At 43.3% G+C, this 20167-nt stretch overlaps 1 protein-coding gene across 1 annotated transcript in view; it reads left to right on the top strand.

Moving 5' to 3' along the window:
* cntnap5a (contactin associated protein family member 5a) overlaps nt 1-20167 on the top strand; it is a 143186-nt gene that overhangs the window by 91349 nt on the left and 31670 nt on the right. The window contains exons 9-14 of the mRNA XM_080903767.1: nt 2030-2173; nt 2290-2455; nt 6464-6570; nt 10424-10543; nt 14164-14364; nt 19054-19210. Coding sequence (XP_080759893.1) covers nt 2030-2173; nt 2290-2455; nt 6464-6570; nt 10424-10543; nt 14164-14364; nt 19054-19210 — 895 coding nt within the window. The remainder of the gene's footprint in view (nt 1-2029; nt 2174-2289; nt 2456-6463; nt 6571-10423; nt 10544-14163; nt 14365-19053; nt 19211-20167) is intronic.

Below are 20167 nucleotides of genomic sequence, written 5' to 3'. Positions count from 1 at the left end.
ATAGCATCTATACGCAGCAAACAACGTTATCATATTAAAGGCAGTGCGAGACAATCCCCAGGTCCTCGTCTCTGATGTGTGGAAACCCATCCTGTGGGAACATGCTGCACCAAGCACAGATGCAGGGTGGAGGGCATTCCTATATGGAGATGATGTGTGATGCTCTGTTAGCTGAACATCTTCTCTGTGATGCCTGGACTGTAGCGTGGGAGAGCCCGGTGTGTAAACGTGAGCGCGGCGTGCTGAGTGCGCGTCGGGCACAGCGATCGTCCGAAGCTTAAGAAATGAATCATAAACATGGAAACATGGTTTTAATTAAAGGCAGCTACAGATTCTCACCACTTTGCTGGAACAGTGTAACGATGTCAGACACCGAGCAGCATCACTCTCAGCGTAATCATTAAACTGCAGACTTTTGTTTTTCTCCAAAGTTGAACTTTTCCCTTCAGTTTCATTCGCACTGTCACATCACTGTTCCACTGCGTCCTCGTTCAGCTGATAGAAGAGCATTGGCAGGATGAAAATGGGCCCTGACAACGTGGGAGCTGCGTGCACGGGGACCTCAATGTGAAAAGAATTGCGTCTCCATCAGACTCTCGTCAGGAGACGCACAACATGTTGCATGAACACACTGGTGTGGACACGGGGCTGCCACTGACTCTTTGGAGCAGTGATCACATCCAAATATATTTTTTAGAGGCAGGATAAGAGTTGACCTGTTTTTACAGTTGAAACAAATGCTTGCGTCAATGCGATCGGCTGTTCCTACCCAGCTAATAGTCCCTGCAGCGTATCAGGTCATTGTTGTGCGAGTCCTCAGACTCATTTAGTTGTTCAGAGTCTGTCTTGTCCTGCTGTCAGACTCCAGCTCCTCCGTCTTGCACTGATTATGATCCTTATTCTGCTGAGGAGATGCTGTGACTACAACACTGGTGCTGTAGCACTGGAACACACTCAGCCCCGGGTTGGATGTGAAAACGATAAGCGCGTCGTGAGAATATCAGCTGACATGAAACACAAACAGAAGCTGCCTCGACTCAACTCTTAGCTCACAGGGATTATTAGCTGTACATTCTAATGGCCATGTTTAGTGTGAGCGTTCGCCACTCTAACACTTTAAAAGATGAGCAGCAGCCACACAAACTGACTGGGCAGCAAGGAGACAGCAAACACATGGTGAGATTTATATTTCTGACCTGAAAGGAGGGAAGGAAACTCAGATTAATGTTGTCTGCTGTGGCAACTCTGCTTATTCCATGACACAGAGAAACTGCCCGCGGCCCTCAGACTCTTCTGGGATGCAGGGATCTGCTGCAAGTCACGGGCACTGTTGGACTGAGTGTGAGTGGAACAGAGGCGTGGGTCAGTCCTCCTGAAGGCTGCAGCTTTGTGATGATCTGTCACAGCCACTTTTACTTTGGTGAAGCACTTGGTGGCTTACAGGTTAAAGGTTTGGGTTAGGCAGTGCAGGCAGCTGTAGTAACCTCCTCAGTCATCATCAGCAACAAGGGAACAAAGAATCTGACTGACACATGTCAGAAGATATTCCAGATGTTGGTCTGCAGAGTCGTGTGAGTGTGTTTGCTCACATGTCTGCAGCCTTCTGACTGTAGGTGATCAGCTGTAACAGAGATGCTGGTGTCATCTTTAAGTGAAGGATGGAGAAGGATTGACTGCGGTACAGTGCTTACTTCACATTAGTGGAGGTAATGCACCCACGTTATTCATTGACAATAATAAAGAACCAGGAAGAAGCTGACGTTAGTAATTTCTCCACATTTCCATATTCACTTCATCTAAATGATAAAATATGCGCTGAGTGACACGGCGGAGGAGGCAGGCTTTTTGTTTGGAGGCTCCGAGTGATGGAGGAGGCTGGAAGCTCTGCAGCTCCTGTGGTGTCCGTGAAAACAAGCGTGTGTGTGCACAGGAAATTTACTGGCAGCTCTCAAAAGTCTATTTTTAACAAAAGTAAAATAAATAAATATTGTTGTCTTCTAAACTTCCAAACTGAACCATTCTTCATCAGGCAGGAGAGTCAGCGATGGGCTGTGGCACTCTGTGAGCCTCGACGCCAGGAACCTACAGATCACTCTGACTGTGGATAACGAGCCCTCCTCCACTATTGAACTTTGGGAACAAGTGCAATCCAGAGGCAGCTTTTACTTTGGAGGTTCGTGGATTTACACACCAATATTAACATAGCTTAAGACGTTCTCCTTTACACGCTAACCCAATGTTTCCTGGGAATAAAAGCTAAAGGTTGTATCGTGTGTTATTTCCATCCAGGCTGTGCTGCGACTGCTCCAGACTGCCAGGGCTTTGCTCCGGCGTTCCAGGGTTGTATGCGGCTCATATTCATCAACAGCCAGCTGATGAATCTCAGTCATGTACAGCAAGGACTGCTGGGGAATTATAACAAGCTTCAGTTCGACACGTGCAATATAAAAGACAGGTAAAGTATCCTGAATGTGTTTGAGTAAGAACATGGCTCAGACGTAGAGCTGCTGAAAGCATGCACACGTGACTGTTGAATGTCAAACATTATCCAAGATGGCAGCACAGCCTCATCCATGCCCACTCTGTTAATTTGTGGATGACAGCGTGCTGCCTGCAGCGCAGCCTGAATGTCACTGACATCTTGTCCTATAGAGACAAACTGACAGGATCGTCCAATTAAAGTGCAACAGAAAACTGGCGAGTAGCTTCCCTGGCAGAGGGCTATGCTAACAAGCTGCCTCCCTACTGTCCTGTGTGCTGCGCTCTCCCTCATTACCCCACAGCTGCGGGCCCTGTGAGCACCTTCATGTGGATCTTGTACAGGATTGAAGTAAACATGCAGACTGCTTTTTCTTCAGTTTCACATGTCTGCTGTCTAAGCCAGCGTTTGCAAACACAGGAGCGACGGCAGTCTCCCGTGTCAGTGCGCGCTGCAGGAAGTGACCGAATAAAGAAGGCGATGCAGCTCCAGGAGATGCAGCTCCAGGAGATGCAGCTCCAGGAGATGCAGCTCCAGGAGATGCAGCTCCAGGAGCATGCTTTGGTGCTCTTCCACGTGATTTCATTTATTGAAGGGCGTCAGTCAAGAAGCAAACTGCCACTAGGATTACACAAACAGCATCAGGCTGTCTTTGATGAAACATGGCTGAAACTTTGGTGCAGATACTGCAGCGGTGTACAAACTCACCCTCCTCAAGATGAGTTCAGCCATCCTCTGTTTTCTTTAAGCAGCCATCCATACGTCCATTTCTACTGCTGGCCACAGGGACAGCAGTCTCACTGTAGTCCAAACATCTCCCAGCCTCTGGCTCTGAATCGGAGATGTTCTCAAACCAAGTGAAAAACATTTCCATCATGTTCTGGGCCTCCTCTTGGATGGACGAATTACTCAGCTTAGATGCATCCAGAAGGCATCCTGACAGGAAGCCTGAACCATCACTGAGGGAACAGCAGCTCTACCCTGAATCACTCAGATCCTCATTCAGCCTCTGCTGTCACTTTATAGCGGAGGCCAACATTTGGTGCATCTCTAAAGCTGAGCCAGGACACCCTTCAGCTTTTGGTTGGACCCTGTTCTTATTCAAATGATGACACATACAGCAGTACCACTGCTTACATTGTACCGTGTGGGCCAGAGGGCTGCACTGTGTAGAGTCACTGTTATCATCCAGTGCACACACTTCACAGCATGCCAGCCTGCACTCCCGTCTTTATGCTTGAACTTTAATTTAGGCTCCAGCAGCTCCTTGGGGAAACTCCTTCATCTTCATGCTAACTGTGTTTGTCTTTGCTTTGGTGTTGGCTTGGTTACGTATTTTGCACTGAATAACCATTTACTTCCTGAAAAAGATTGATTTATCAGGCTTATGTTTATTATTATTATAACATTTAAAAACTTCAGGGCTAGCTTACGCCGTCGAGTTGCTATGATACGAGAGTGGGATGTTTGTTAGTGAGATCCACCTTGACCAGTGACATCTGATTTCTCACCCGTGTGGTGAGAGCTCGGTCCTGGGATGTATTTACTGGGTGAATGAGATCAAATGGCAAATTAACTGCTAATAAAAATCATTTGAAAACTTGAGGGAGGTGAACCTATGATTTCCTCGTTTCTGTTCTGAGCCTTTACTTTGACGATACGAGGAAATGAACTCAGACTGAAGCTTCTTTGCTTTCGGTCTAATTACACTGTGACTCACTTTATTGTTCGTGTGCACCTGGGTGTGCCAGCTGCTGTCATTTCTTGACCTGTAAGGTCAACCGTGCACACAACATCAGAAAATAGCCCGACGGTAATTAAACCGACGGCTGCAACCTTATCCGTGTTGCGGCCGGCCTGTGCTGCTGCAGTTAATAGGTGAGAGATAAAAGTGCATGAAATTATAGATGCATGCTTGAAAGGCTGGCAATTATGTGAAACTGAAGGAGGCTCGAGGACGGGACTATTAATCAGAAGAGTGCAGTTGAAAATTTTCCCTGAAACACGTTTTGTGGTGAAATCCTATTAACGGGCATTCTTGTCTGAAGGTGACAGAGATGCATTTATTTTTAGAGAAGCGCTGCCACGGCTCCACTTTCTCAAATTCAGACAAGGGCGCAGTGTGTGAGAAAGCGTCAGTTCACACTTGTTTTTATTTTTACTTTGCACAACATGAATCAACAGCAAATGAGTCTTTTGGGGGACTTCAAAGCTGGTGTTCATGACAGCACAGGAGCGAATAAAGGGGAACGTGAGCACGGCTCTTTCTTACCTGTTGGATAAAAGATCGGCTTTGTAAACACCAACAAAACAACTGCTTCTGTTAGTCGCTAATGCAGATGCTTGGAAGCCGCCTATTTATGTGGGTTTGTTTGTTTTTCCTTCTTTGTGGTTGGAAGTAAAGTGTTATCATCCTGAGCAGCTCCTAAAGCCTCAGTTGTTCTGAAAGCTTGAAAGAGCTCAGCACATCAGGAGGTAGCTACAGATTTTTCAATTAGTCAGCAGACGGGAAAGTTAATTAGCAAACGTTTTGATAATCAATTAATTACAAGCAGTCAAAAGACAGAACATCTCTGCCTGCAGCTTTTTCAATGAGAAAACTTGTTCTGTGTTGTTTCTGACATGCTAGCATGTTGCATGTCCTTCACTTTAAAATCGCTGCTTACAGTCTGAAGAGAAGGACCAATCATAGATGCATACATAGATATACCCCTTTGGTAGCGGTGACAGAGGGCCGATCTGCTCAGCTCTGTGTGGTTTTGTGTGGCAGAGCATTTGAGCTAACATAGCATGCAGACGCTAACAGCAGCAGCATTTCTTTCTTTGTGAACCTGAGAAGCGTCATTACTGAAAAGCCTGTCAGGTCTGTGACAAACCTCTCCTTGGATGTGTGTATATACACATACAGCTGTCCCTCACTGGACAATCACACACTGTCCATAGATGTCCCCTCATCTTAGCTTTATTGGTGACTTTAGCTGGAAATGTGACTGAAGTGTCACGGTCGTGTGATGAACCGCCAATCCGACTCTGGAGAACTCAGGAAAACACGCATGGATGGGGTTTGAAGTGTATTCTGCTTCTCTGCTTTGTGACTAACTGTAATGACAGATGTTCATCATTGCAGATCCACTCAGTCCTGTTTTGTTTAAGTGTTCCTCAGACAGAGATTCATGGATCAGAAACAGCTGAACTGCAGTTCTGGCAGAAAGGCAGATACCACGGATGAAGATCGCCGCGGTTAGAGCTCCAGATTGTAAAGCTAAAATCTTCTTATAGCACCAGTTACAACAACAGTTACCTCAAAGTGCTTTATATACAATATTAGAGAGAAAAGCTGCAGCAATAGATGATCCCTGATGGGGAAGCACTCGTGTCAGCGGGAAGGAAGAACTTCCTTTAAGTTTTATTTCACGAGCTCAGTTATGATGAGCGATGATGGATGAGGGACCGTGTACAGGGGAAGGCCTCGAAGGAGACTGGCCGGGCCGATCCCCGTGTACCAATGAGAAGTGAATGAAAGGGGGGGGGGGGGAGAACAGCAGGCATTCACACCCCTCCCTCAGGCTGGGAGGGGTGTGAATGAGATCCCGCTCCTGACATTCAGATAATATCTCCACTTAAATGTTTGCTCATTTAAACATAACATACAAAATCATTATTTATTATTAGTAGGAATAAATTGAGACAGTAGAGTTAAAATTTTCTCACCGTTCGTTCATGTGCATGGTCTGAAGTTCAGCTGATGAGTCCCCAGACTGTGAAACGCTGGTGCTGTTGGTGAACGGTGTGTGCACATTATGACTCGTCATGTAAAGTCGAGAGAGTCACCCCAACAACGTACAGTCAAGCATACAGTGGATCGAAATGTCGTCGTGCTGGATCAAAGGTTCAAACTGTGGAAATAAAGTGATTCAAATGTCCATATATCAGGTATAATCACTAAGTAAATGAGTGGATTCCTAAACTGTGCTTTCTTTGCAGATGCCTTCCTAACCTGTGTGAGCACGGAGCGCGCTGTTCTCAGATGTGGAGCTCTTTCTCCTGTGACTGCTCGGGGACGGGTTATGCTGGAGCGACATGTCACAACTGTGAGCACTTTGTCTCACTTTCATTTCTTCACCTCCTCTCAAAGCCGCCATTACATCCGCCGCACCGCCCCATTTAGTCTCGGTCTGCCGAGTTGTGTCATTCGATTCGGCACACATCCGCCAGCCTCGCTCGTACCTTTCTTCACCTGTGCAGAGCAAAAACAGCTGTCCTGCTTCGACTTGACAAGACCTTTACAACCGATGCTGCTATTCTCACTTTCAAAATTCTGAGAATCTTTTTTCGCTACACCCTAAATAGTGTTAGACTGGCTGACTTTAGACTGACTCTGCATGTAGGAGCTTTTCCTTACGGCTGTCATTTTATGACATCGCCTTGATATTTGCTGTGGAGACGGCTGTTGGAAAGTATGTGTGAAATTCCCCTGCCCCAGAATACTGATATCTTGTTTATATGCAGGCAAACACAGTCGTGTTTGGCTGATGGAGAGAACATGGCAGATAAGATCATCTGCTGAATTAAAAATAGGGCCTTTCATCAACTTCCCCGTAAACACGTGAAATCAACTTTTCTGTCTGGACTCAAAACCTGAAACCTGACAGAGTCTGAAAACACTCAGCAGATTCAATGACATTCAGAAATGTCTGGCTTCATCTCTGGAGTTTGCACACACACACACACAAGCCCATTCAGCTATCTTAGTGAGGACCTTCATTGACGTCACGGTTTCCCTAGCCTGACACTAAAACCACATTTTGAGCCTCAAAAATGCTTCAAACTTGTGAGGACCGTGAGTGAGATTTCGGTGCTCACAAAGATAGCTAGACAGGAACACACACACACACTTCTCGTGCTGAGTTCAAACTGCATGACTGTGACAAAAAGGTCTCATTTTGCCCTCTGGGTGGTTTTAGAAAACACTCCACTGGACAGCACCTTACTATCCTGGTTATACTGGCTGGCACTAGCATCATAACTGAGACTTGTTAGCTTTGACAGATGCAGTGGCTGGAAACATTCATTAGTAAACTCGAGACTTATGTGGCCAAAGGACTGATGAGGTATTTGTCATCTTTCCTTCCACAATCCACAGATTCACTGATCCTCCTGCAGTGTTTGTGTGTGTATGTGAGTCTTTGGCCAAAGTGTTCTCCAGGTCAGTTTCAATCAGACTGTGTAGCTGTGAACTGATTTATGTTTGTGCATCTATAGATGAGAATTTGTGTCTTTCTAAGGCTACGTCCACACGTACACGGGTATTTTTGAAAACTGAGATTTTCCGTTTTCGTTTTAAAAAACAATCCCGTCCACACATAAAGGCAGAAATGAAGGAAAACGCTGCTATGAACATGCCAAAGCAGCAGGTGGCGGTAGATTCCTAACCGTGTAGAAATGTTGGCCAATCAGAAGTCTAGAAGCCTCGGTGGGAAAAAGTAAACAAAGCTGGGGCATAGAAGCAGAACAGTCGTATGTGTGGAGGGACAGTAACTGTGTGTATATGTAAACATTTAAACACTGCAGAGAGTAGAATTAACAGTATTGTAGAAATTCATTTCACCGAAACAATAACATGGCGCACACTGTGACGTCAAAAAAGGCGCACAGCTTTGACGCTGCGTTTTCTCCGTTTTTCTCGTCCACACGTAAATGCAAAAACGGAGTTTTAGAAAATATCCACCCTGGCCGGAGCTTTTAGAAATCTCCGTTTTCAGTGACCGAAAACGCCGTTGACGTGTGGACGAAAGGTGCAAACGCATAGAAAAATCTGCGTTTTCAAAAATACCCGGGTAAAAGCTAATTACTGAGTTCTTTTCCTTTGTAACCACACCCTAACAAAAACATGATTACCGTATTTTCCGCAATATAAGGCGCACTTAAAGTCCTTTACTTTTCTCAAAAATCAACAGTGCGCCTTATGTATGAATTCTGGTTGTGCTTACTGAGCTCGAAATAATTTTATGTACACAGCGCTCAAAAATCTGTCAGAAACCGCACTGCTTGATGGATTGTTGGAGCATTATGGCTAATCTGGGTCTTAAACTCTGTCTGCTTCAGGTCCCAAAGTCAAACAAACACACAGCATCACTGAGAGTTAAAAACTCGCTAAATTCTTTCATCTTTAATAAAATGATCAGTGTTGCTGCTCTACCAGGTGTAACAATTAAGTTAAACATCAGGCATCCATGAAAACAGGATTTATTACATTTAACGGAGTCAGAAGTTAGCAGGAAGTTAGCTCGCTAGCTTCCACCGAAACATGATATAGCATGTTCTGACTGAGAGATTTCTGAGAAATTCAAACGTACAGCTCTGCTGTCACTTCCAACATAAATGAAGACAGAAAACTAAACAGCAGTGACGTTTGTAGGGTTACTGAAGTTGGGCTAGCTGCTATATAATGATGTGCTACGTGATCGCTAGCAAATAGCTATGTTAGCATAACATAAACACACTGAAGCTGGAGGATGAACGCTAACACTTTTCCACTCGATAAAAGTTAAAGAGACAAATGTAATCACATGGCAGGATGTTATAAAAGGACCAAACTTCAGTCAGGAGAACAACTGAGATAACCCATCCACAATACGAGGTTAGTCATTAATCGTGGCTCAAAGAAGTGACAGTTTGCCTTGTAACCGGAAAGTTGCGGGTTCAAGTCCCGGCTCGGACAGTCTCGGTCGTTGTGTCCTTGGGCAAGACACTTCACCTACCGCCTACTGGTGTTGGCCAGAGGGGCCGATGGCGTGATATGGCAGCCTCGCTTCTGTCAGTCTGCCCCAGGGCAGCTGTGGCTACAACCGTAGCTGCCATCACCAGTGTGAATGAATAGTGGTATTGTAAAGCACTTTGAGGGCCCTGAAAAGCGCTATATAAATGCAATCCATTATTATATACTACAACAACACGGGAATAGAGCCGCTGTGAGAGAATTCAGCAGTAATGAATCAATGGCACGGAAGTGGAGGAAGCAAGACTCTGACTGTTTTGTTTCGTGTAGCCGGGCTTATAATCCAGTGCGCCTTACGGTCCAAAAAATAACGTTTGTGAATATTTTTTACAAACACACAAGGTTACAAAATTCATTTCACAGCTACACCGTCTGATTTACAAGTACAAAATATTTATGAGCACAGTTTGAGCCCATAGGGGTCATGTCTGTTGTTTTAGAGGTAGTAACCTGTGAGTTATGATGGAGCATGAACAGGATGAGCTACTATGTCGCTGGTGTTCTGGTTCTTCAGGCACTCGGGGGCATCATCCTGCCGTGGGTCTAAACTAAAGGTTCGTGCTGTCATGTTAGTCTTTCGCCTCATCTGGCTCTTCAAAGCAGATCCTGTGGTATCTAGAGGAGCTCACAAAGGCCTGTGCTGTCATGTAGTTTTAATTGTTCTCCTTGAGTTTTTTTGCTTTTCTGTATTTGGATGCTTTGTGATGTCTCTGCCATTTTTCTCAGTTTGTTACATTGACTTCTATTTTTGAAAAACATGGCGTACAAATAGGCTGACTTGACTTAATTATTTTCATCAAATAATAGAAGTTATTATGAAGCCAGCAGCAGGCAGTAACGTTTGTTTGCTGTCCTTTCATCCCATTAAAATGACAGTCACTGCCACAAACAAAGGCCTCTGTTAGTGTGTATCTCTGTGAAGATGTTTAAGATGTTCCTTGATGTGAATCGATTTGTGTGGAGGACACTGGTTCAGGATGTTGGTGCCATAATTAGCATAAAGAAAAAAGCCAAAGCATGGACATCGTTCACTTCTATAATACAGCACAGAGTTCATACATTTAGATAGGTTTTGTGTATTCATGACTCATCCAATCGAGAGCCGTCAGAGCGTGGGCTGATTGTTGGACGACTGACTGATTTCTGTCCCACTCTGCATCTTGCAGCCATTTACGAGTCTTCCTGTGAGGCCTACAAGCTGAGTGGCAGCTCATCGGGTTTCTACTTCATTGATCCAGATGGGAGTGGTCCTTTGGGGCCCACACAGGTATACTGCAACATGACAGGTGAGATCATTGTAGACCTCGTGTTGTCACCTTTTACTCCATTCAACATCACCCGAGAACACAGAGAAAGCTCAGAGTAAAGAGTGCACTGGCTTATAGATTAGCCTGCATTGATCCAGAGCCAGCAGCAGTCTAGGCGACCTCCTGAGGGTTTTTAAATGCATGTTCGGTGTGTGTTAAACACAGATTTAATCTTTCATTTGTTTCCAATCTTTTGGTTCTTTATGTATATGCAGCATGCTGCCTTTTGTTGCCTCGATCTTTAATCAGAGGGAAAGGTTTTCATGGTGTCTTCATGAATGATGCTTCAATTAAAAGGTCATCTTGTCCACTCAAGTATGGCTGAGAGCAGAAATGTGGGATTTGTTGCTTCTCAAATCAAAAAGATTACAACTTGGCACCGGGTTAGTTCAGTCGGATGAGCGGGCGACCGGCTGGGGTCGAGTCCGACCCGTGGCCCTTTACCGCATGTCTTCCCCTCTCGCTTCCCTGTATCCATCCAATAAAGCCAGTTAAAAATATATTAAAAAAAGATTACAACTTGACAGGCTTAGAGATCTTGAGCCCCCTCCCAGTGGCCTCCAGAGGCTCGGGTCATTAACGTCAACAAGGGTTAATCCCCTGCACAGTGCATTTCATGACAGTAATTCTGGATGTTTTGGATGCAGGGCGAGTCACGGTGCCATGAAAACGTTTAAACTGTTAAGTCGTTTGAAGGAATGCATAAATCTGCACATTTCTTGGGTAAAAGTTTTGGTTTTGACCTGATCCCAGCTCAAAGTCACGTCTGCAGCACTCGCCGTGCTGCAAACAGGAATATCCACATTCATTTTCACAGAAATTTGCCCATTGATTTCTGAAATCTCGGCAGTTATCTGTTGCTCGTGGAGAAACGAGGAAAGTTACGTCGAGGCAGAGGAGTCGATAAAATAATTACGAATGTCGCTGTCGGCAGCACAGATATCGACAGTGATCGCGTGGCACCAGGCTGCGTTTGGGAGAGGGTTGGTGTTGGTGTTTGGGAGCTGTGGGAGCAGACTGATGTCACCAGTGTGGGTGTTGTGATTTGGGAGCCAGAAAGAGCTTTTGATGGCACAAACACAATATGCTCTGTGTCACCTGAGATGTGACTTTTGACAGACAGGCAGAGGGACACGAGCTGATCCACAGTCTGCATGACATATAGGACAAAACATATTGAGTTTTGACACTCTGGAGGCCGTGCTCGTCACCGCGCTGTCACAACTTTCCCAGCTGCTTCGTCCCTGCAAGGTTAATGTAGCAGTGATGACATTACAGAGCGAACGTGGTGTTCTCTGCTGCTCTCGTCCAGGGTTTGTTTTTTCAGTCGTCTCCTTGAAAATCTCAGTCGTTCTGCAGCAAATATGTCTCAACTTGACCTCAATTAAGGAATCCATTAGAGATGTAAATAACTGTAAGCCTGCCAACCTGATGAGAATAATCATGAAGTAGGACACAGCCGTCTGATTTTATCCAGAATATTCTGTGTTCGTATGTGGATACGAATAAAATCAGGTTCTTTTTCAAAGTGTAGGGTTTGAAGTAGAGATGGACCGATCCCATATTACGTATCGGTCCGATACTGACCTAAATTACTGGATCGGATATCGGAGAGAAATAAAAAATGTAATCCGATCCATTAAATATCACGAAAGCACCTCACAAAACTTGCCACACGCCGTAACTCAGCTCATAACAGTAGCACGTCGCAGCAGTGTGCGTCACGTGATAGAGCGGCTGTGTGTATTTGTAGCCTCGCTACCAAACCAGCATTTCATCTCCGAGGAAGTTTTCCCAGAGAGAAGTAAAGCAAGTGTGTAAGTTCATCTCTGAATGTTTGTAAAGCATTCCTGTGTTAAGCTTAACAAGCGATATATGGAGCGACTGCCTCTCTCTCTCTCTCCTGCTGCTACTTCAATCGTGACACTGATCAATGATCAGCTGATCGGCTTTTCTGTCGGGAGTCCGTCTCTCTTCTTTGTTTATCGCCCACTTTGCACCAGAAAGAGGAAACCAGCGGCTGAACAACAGCAGCACGTTTAAGCTTGATCAGCTGTTGTTAGAATTTATTTAATATTACTTTCAAGGTCAAGGTCAAGGTTCTTTATTTGTCACCTTGACCTTGACCTTGAAAGTAATATTAAATACATACTTTCTACACCAGGATCTTTTTCTACAGCTGACGCTGGTAACTGTGCAGGGGCGGATCTAGCAAAGTTTAGCCAGGGGGGCCGATAGGGCATGAACAGGGAAAAGGGGGCACAAAGACATACTTTTCTTTCTTATTCTCATTTAAAATGTCGAGCTTTTAATAAATAATTATCTGAATCTTACACCCAAAGTTTTAATCTGATGTAAAATGTATAGAAGTCCATTACTGTATATAGTAACTAATAAGTCTAAAACACCCCAGTAAGCTGTAGTACGTTTTCCTTTGGGTACCATCTGTGCAGTCTGCAGTTCTGTTGAACAAAGATGTTGAATCTATTTAATTATTCTTGAAAAAAATAATTTATTTCTGTGCATTTTTTTTCACACTGCATTAAATTAAAGTTGATTATGTCGATTAATAAACTCCCAGAGAGCAGCCATTTGGCTTTAGCATCATGAGGTGGAGGGCGGGGGGTGGATCCCTTTTTTTTTCGTCAATAACAAATGATAAGTCATGTCTTTGTTTGTTTGTTTTTTACTTCAGAGTTTTGCCAATCAAGTCATTTTCAGTTAGCCCTTTATGGCCGGCCGGAGCGAGCACGTTTTGCATAACTATTTTTAAATCTCGGTAGAATTGCGACCACATAAACTAGCACAATAATTTTTGTTGCATATGAAACCGGAGGAGTTGTACTTACATCTTATGCATTCAGCTTGTCCTCGGTCACGGTTTCCTTCCACATGTAGCTTTGCAAAAATTGCATAAAAGCATTTGTAGCAACAAAAACACAATATTCCAGAAACAGGCTTTGCCGATCTGATCAGCTGTTCATAAGACTTCCTACTGGGAACAGACGTCAGCGCGAACTATCGCATGTCCGCCATTACCGTCCCGAAATGCAGTAGTTTTTTCCTATAGAGCATTTACAAAGATATGCTGGTGTTTTTAAAATTCATGTCTGAGTTTATGCCTTTGTGAATAGTTTCTGGGATGCTTCGAACTCAAATTACACTGGAAACAGTTCATTTCGATGCACATGCTGGTTTTTTGCAAATTTGCATTAGAATATTTATTTTTGTTTTTCCTGCAGTATATAAAAAGAAAACTATGAAGACACTCAAAATAAATTTCCTGTGGTTGGAAACTATTTCGTGCAACTTTTTTCTATTTTCAGTTTCGGGTGATGAACCTCTTAAATTTCTCTAACTAGAAATATTTGTAAAAAAAACCAAAAAAGATTTTCTATACGATTTTTTTGTAGTTTATTCTACTTTTTTGCAATTTATGTAATTACTACGGACTTCATGCATGCACATTATTAACATTTGGGATATAACAGTTGTGTTGATGTATAGCAACTTGAAATGCTCCCAAACTACAGCATGTATCTTGGTGCAGGAGGTGCTGATGTTGGCTTCACAGTAACGCGGGAACATTTTTCTTGCAGAGAAGAAGGTGTGGACCGTGCTGTCCCACAACAGCACAGCTCCGGTCACAGTTCAGACCTCATCCCTTCAGAAACCTCACGTCATGATCTTCAACTACAGCGCTTCGGCCAAACAACTACGTGCCATCGTATCTGGGTCGGAACAGTGCCAACAGGAAGTGGTTTACAACTGCAGGAAGTCCCGTCTTTTTAACACAAAAGGTCAGTGGCTGTCCTAAAACATGTCCCGTGCTGTCACCAGTACCACATCACTGAGAACAGCTGCACTGGATTCAGACGAGTAGACACTGGACACGTGCGTCAGCAGAAATACAGGGCAAACCTGTTTATATGCTCTTACATGCATTTGCTTGCTGACCCCACGGCTGGCTCCCCCCCACTGTGGGACTGAGTGGTCTCATCCAAATGAAGCAGCTGAACGTTGTGTTATTTGTGTTGCATTGTCAGGCTGTCAGCCCGGGGCCACGTTGGAAGCGGCTGCCCCCTTCAACATCCCCTCGCCCACTGCTTCCCTACTCTTGTTATAGTTTAACAATAACCTGAAAGGCTGTGTCCAATCTTTTGGTGTACATTCATCTCAGATCTCTGGCACCTATGGTGTTCCAAACATCCGAGCACTCGCGCTTAAAGCATGAAAGATTCATGATTCTGCTGTTCCCTGGGTAGCATGTGTGCACAAACAAACAAGTTCATTATCACCCCAGACATCAAACAAGAGCCAGAACAGCGTGTTTCATAGCTGCGTGAACACTCGAAGAAACAGTCGGAGTTTTGTAACGGCCGTCTTTGTTGTTTGGACGCTCGTATCTCCCGTGGAAAAAAGGTCAAATGTCTTTTTGTAATCCACTTCTCTGAGCGTGCAGGTATAAACAGCATCCATTTAACCAACAGTGTTACTCAACAGAATATGCAAATCGCTCTTAGACGAGATGCCACTCATCGTGCTAATTTAGCAGAAAAAACAACAGCAGTAGCTGTTCAAAGGGGCTGCTGGGTTTTCTGGTGCAGCCCTGCCAAAAACATCTGAAGTTCACCTCCAGTTGTGGCGTTTTGCTGTGCAGCATGTCCTCTGACTGCCAGCCTGAACACAGATGTTCAGTCATGTCCTCGTACTGAAACCACGCAGCCCTGGTGTGATTTGCATTTTAAACATGTTGTTTTTTCTTCATTAAATACTCATAATGAACTCAGTTTGCTTTGAGGCAACTGTGGCTTTTAACGTGACAGTGAATTAGTATTAAACATTCACAACAGCGCTTTAATTACTCGTCTTTTTGATGTCCTATTCAGCAGTCTTCTTTGTTCTTTTCACATTTTCTTTTTTATCTAGCAAGATTTTCCTGTAGATGCATCCTTTATGAACTTACCCTGGAATTTACATCAGACGGCTCACTTTTTAAACACTTGTTTTTAAAGCTGTGCTAAAGTGGCTCCTAGAAAATAGAAAATAGCACCAAGTGAAAATTGGTTTGTCAGCTGTTGCACCGTCAGGTGACTTTATATTGGGACATCTGTTGTCTTATTTTTAACACAAAAAAATTCATTATGCAGGAAATCAAATGAATTCAAATGATGTCATCATTGATTCCAGTGTGGCTCTCAGCACCACCTGCAGCATCACAGCTAAGCACACAGTGAGTGGAGTCAGGCGCGAGAGTTCGTGCCAGACCGTCCTCCGTCCATGCGTCCACTTATGCTTAACAGGATTGGACGATAGGGGCAGCGCCACCTGTTGCCGGTGTGTGTAAAACGTGGGGCAGAATATTTGAGCTGTAACAGCAGAAGCTTTGTTTGTGTCCTCCAGCTGTCCTGTTGTTGGCCCGTGTCCTCCTTGTCCACCCCAAAGAGGACATATTTGAAAGAAATAGCGCAACAGCCATGTGTCTCTGCAGCATCAGGTACAACCATCAGACAGGTTACATGACTAAGACTGATGGTGCACAGTGTGATGTTGCAGTGAACCTGTAAGATTACTAAAATGGTAAAAGGTAACTGCAGGTGCAAACATAGACAAATAATATGGACAGAAGTGTTTCTGTTCTCTGATTTTGACTGGAGGACAAACCGAGACCTCAGTGTTAATTGAATTTAAACAGGCTGTGTACTTGGTTTGAATGTAATCCAGAGTAGCTGAGAAGCTTAGAGAAGGTTGTAGTCGTCAGGCTGTTAAGGTGCAAAACTTAATGAAGCCTGAAGCATTGTCACAGGAGTTTTCTGGGATCGTTGCTGCCAGCAGCGACAGAGGTCAGTGTATTGAATCTTTTTATCTTAAAATCTGCATCCACTGCAAAACGCAGCATCACCCAAGCTCTACTCGCTCTGCTTCAGTGCTGCTGGACGATCAGGAAGTGGATGATACTGACCTCTCTGAGCTGTGGTCTTCATTTGTTTCTCATTTCTAGAGCATACATACAGACTGGAAATATGAAATATGACTCTAATTTAATTAAACCTTTGACTTGAAGTCAATATTAACTTAAGGACAAATTTATCTGACATGTTAAGTTAGATAAACATTTTCAAACCACAAATCCTGATTTTCCATTGCAACAATACAAAATTTCAATTTGACTAAATGACACAGAAGGAAAATCCTGTCCTGTGGGACCTATTGTACTACAGGACAATAAGTCCTGTGGGAAGAAGGAGCACTGATGTATTCCCTCCCCCTCACATATTTATAGCTCAGAGTATATTTAATGAGCTGAATGCTGCCCCTGCACTGCATACAAACCTTCACACGCTGATTTAAATGTAGGGCTATTTGTGTTTAGCCCACAGTTTGACCCCACACACAGACACACAACATTTCCTAGTAGTTCCCACCATGTGCACTTTAAAGTTGTCATCCCCCTTAAATAGTAGCCCTCATCTGTGTGGGTGCAAAGATTGTGAATATTAACCCTGTCAGAGCCAAAGCATCAGAAAAGATCAAACTGAGATGTTTATTAACCCTTATAACAAAATCCACATTTGCTTTTGCTGCATCATGTTGGATATGATATATTTTTATTCTATATTTATTCTATACATGTGATACATTGATACATGCATGTGATACGTTGATACATGCATGTGATACATTGATACATGCATGTGATACGTTGATACATGCATGTGATACATTGATACATGCATGTGATACGTTGATACATGCATGTGATACATTGATACATGCATGTGATACGTTGATACATACATGTGATACGTTGATACATGCATGTGATACGTTGATACATGCATGTGATACATTGATACATGCATGTGATACATTGATACATGCATGTGATACATTGATACATACATGTGATACGTTGATACATACATGTGATACGTTGATACATGCATGTGATACATTGATACATGCATGTGATACATTGATACATACATGTGATACATTGATACATACATGTGATACGTTGATACATGCATGTGATACATTGATACATGCATGTGATACGTTGATACATGCATGTGATACATTGATACATGCATGTGATACGTTGATACATACATGTGATACATTGATACATGCATGTGATACATTGATACATACATGTGATACATTGATACATGCATGTGATACATTGATACATGCATGTGATACATTGATACATACATGTGATACATTGATACATACATGTGATACATTGATACATACATGTGATACATTGATACATGCATGTGATACATTGATACATACATGTGATACATTGATACATGCATGTGATACATTGATACATACATGTGATACATTGATACATGCATGTGATACATTGATACATACATGTGATACATTGATACATACATGTGATACATTGATACATACATGTGATACGTTGATACATGCATGTGATACGTTGATACATACATGTGATACATTGATACATACATGTGATACATTGATACATACATGTGATACGTTGATACATGCATGTGATACATTGATACATGCATGTGATACATTGATACATACATGTGATACGTTGATACATGCATGTGATACATTGATACATACATGTGAATGTGATACATTGATACATACATGTGATACATTGATACATACATGTGATACATTGATACATACATGTGATACATTGGGCAACGATGTATCACAACAGTCATTTCTGTGAAGGAGACAGGAAACACATTTTTCCTGTCAGTATTCAGCCAGTTAAAGGATGTGATTAGAGAGACCTCTCCTGCAGGATGTATTGATTGTAGCCTGTTGTGGTTTGTGTTCCTGTTTGATGTCTCAGGACTATTTTAAAATGTGCAGCGGACAGCGATGAATACACAGGATAAAGATGTGGATTATTCCCATCCTTTGTAATGCAAATGTTGGTGCATACTCATTGTTCCTGTAGCTCCTCACTTATGCATACAATTAACATTTGTGTCACCAGTTTTGCCAAAGTGATGGATGATGTTAAAGTGAGTTTCACAGGGATGCTTCCGGCCTCTGACCCCACTGCTCACTGCTGTGACATGTATCCATACATAAATCTTTGCCTATAATGCTGCAGGATGAGAGCCCCCCAGCATGTAACACTGATTATGCATTGTGACATGTGGCTTAATGGGCTTCTCCATGCCAGCTGGCCTCTGTGCAGAGCAGGGTCACACTGATTGAAGCTGTTTAACCCTTTAGTTATGTTTTTGGTTTCAGGTAGTGTGGCGTCATTTCACTGTTTATCACATCACAGCATTTAAAAGAAACAATAATAATAATATTTTATTTCATACTTCTTTTCGATGGTGTTGTTGTAAATTAAAAGAAAGAAACGGTCTTTGGGTTTCATGTTGTTTTTTAAAGCCAGTGGTTTTACTTATATTTGCTGTACTGTGTGAGTCCTTTGCAGCGGCGTGCTGACTGTGGTTTGGTTGCAGATGGCAGTCCGCTTTCGTGGTGGCTGGACCGGGAAGGAGAAAAGAGGAGCTACTGGGGAGGCTTCCTGCCTGGAGTTCAGCAGTGCTCCTGCAGCCTGGAGGAGAACTGCATTGACATGAACTACTTCTGCAACTGTGATGCTGACACAGACACATGGTACAGACAGCGCACACATGGCTGCTTTTATTCACGTCATGAACACTATTCTGTATCCTGTAGGTGAATTATAAAACTGCTACTGCAAAAAGATTTAAACAGCTACCAAAGGTTAAAGCGAACACAATCAAAAATGATGATAAATCATTTAAACCTCACGTTGATGTAAAAGAGTCCAGTGCAGCGTTCTAGATTTAGGAAGCGAGACCTTCTGTTTCATCTTTACATCATTTGCATCATCACTGGATGTGCTGCACACACTGCTCTGCCTTTGAAAGCTTCTCGAGCCTCCCTGGTTTTCTGATAAAGGACTTACTGCAGCTTCTTTGTTGACTGCAGACGGGCCAGTCGACTCCCAGACCCCTCACTACAGCTGGACAGGGTGTGTGTGTGTTTTCAGTCAGGAACACCTTTCTTGTGGAAGCTGCCCGTCTTTGTACCTGGCAGCCTCTCCATCACACACATTTATTTTCTTATTGCACGTTTCTCAGCTTGTTTGTGTTTAAAACATTGGACATGTCGTCTCTTTAGCTGATGTCACACATCCGCGTTTTACAAAGAACCTACTTTTTTGTAGGAGGCAGTGATAATCTGATCCACACTGATGTGAGACCACAGCTGTGTGTAGGAAACAGAAGGACACATGAAATAATGACAAATGGATGGTTTATCCATGAACTGTGAGACAGACCATGTGACTAACGAGTCGCCGTTGTGCTCCTCCCAGAGGGAACGCTACCACCACGAGCAGCTCAGGTTCCAGGATTTTGTCGAAATTTGTCTGCTAAAAATGAAGCGAGTAGATCATACAGTGTTCAATGTCATTTTCACACTCCGATATCTGCAGCTCATTATCTGTTTGGGATTGTGTGAAAATGCCTTTGACAATTTCGTATAGCACAGTTTAATCCAAAATGATTAATTACAGCTCATACTTATAATATTTCACTTTTGATT

The sequence above is a fragment of the Rhamphochromis sp. 'chilingali' genome, assembly GCF_963969265.1.
Source record: "Rhamphochromis sp. 'chilingali' genome assembly, chromosome: 14".
NCBI classification, from domain to species: Eukaryota; Metazoa; Chordata; class Actinopteri; order Cichliformes; family Cichlidae; genus Rhamphochromis; species Rhamphochromis sp. 'chilingali'.
The sequence above is the reverse complement of the archived record's forward strand: the minus strand, read 5'-3'. Positions and strand labels throughout refer to the sequence as shown.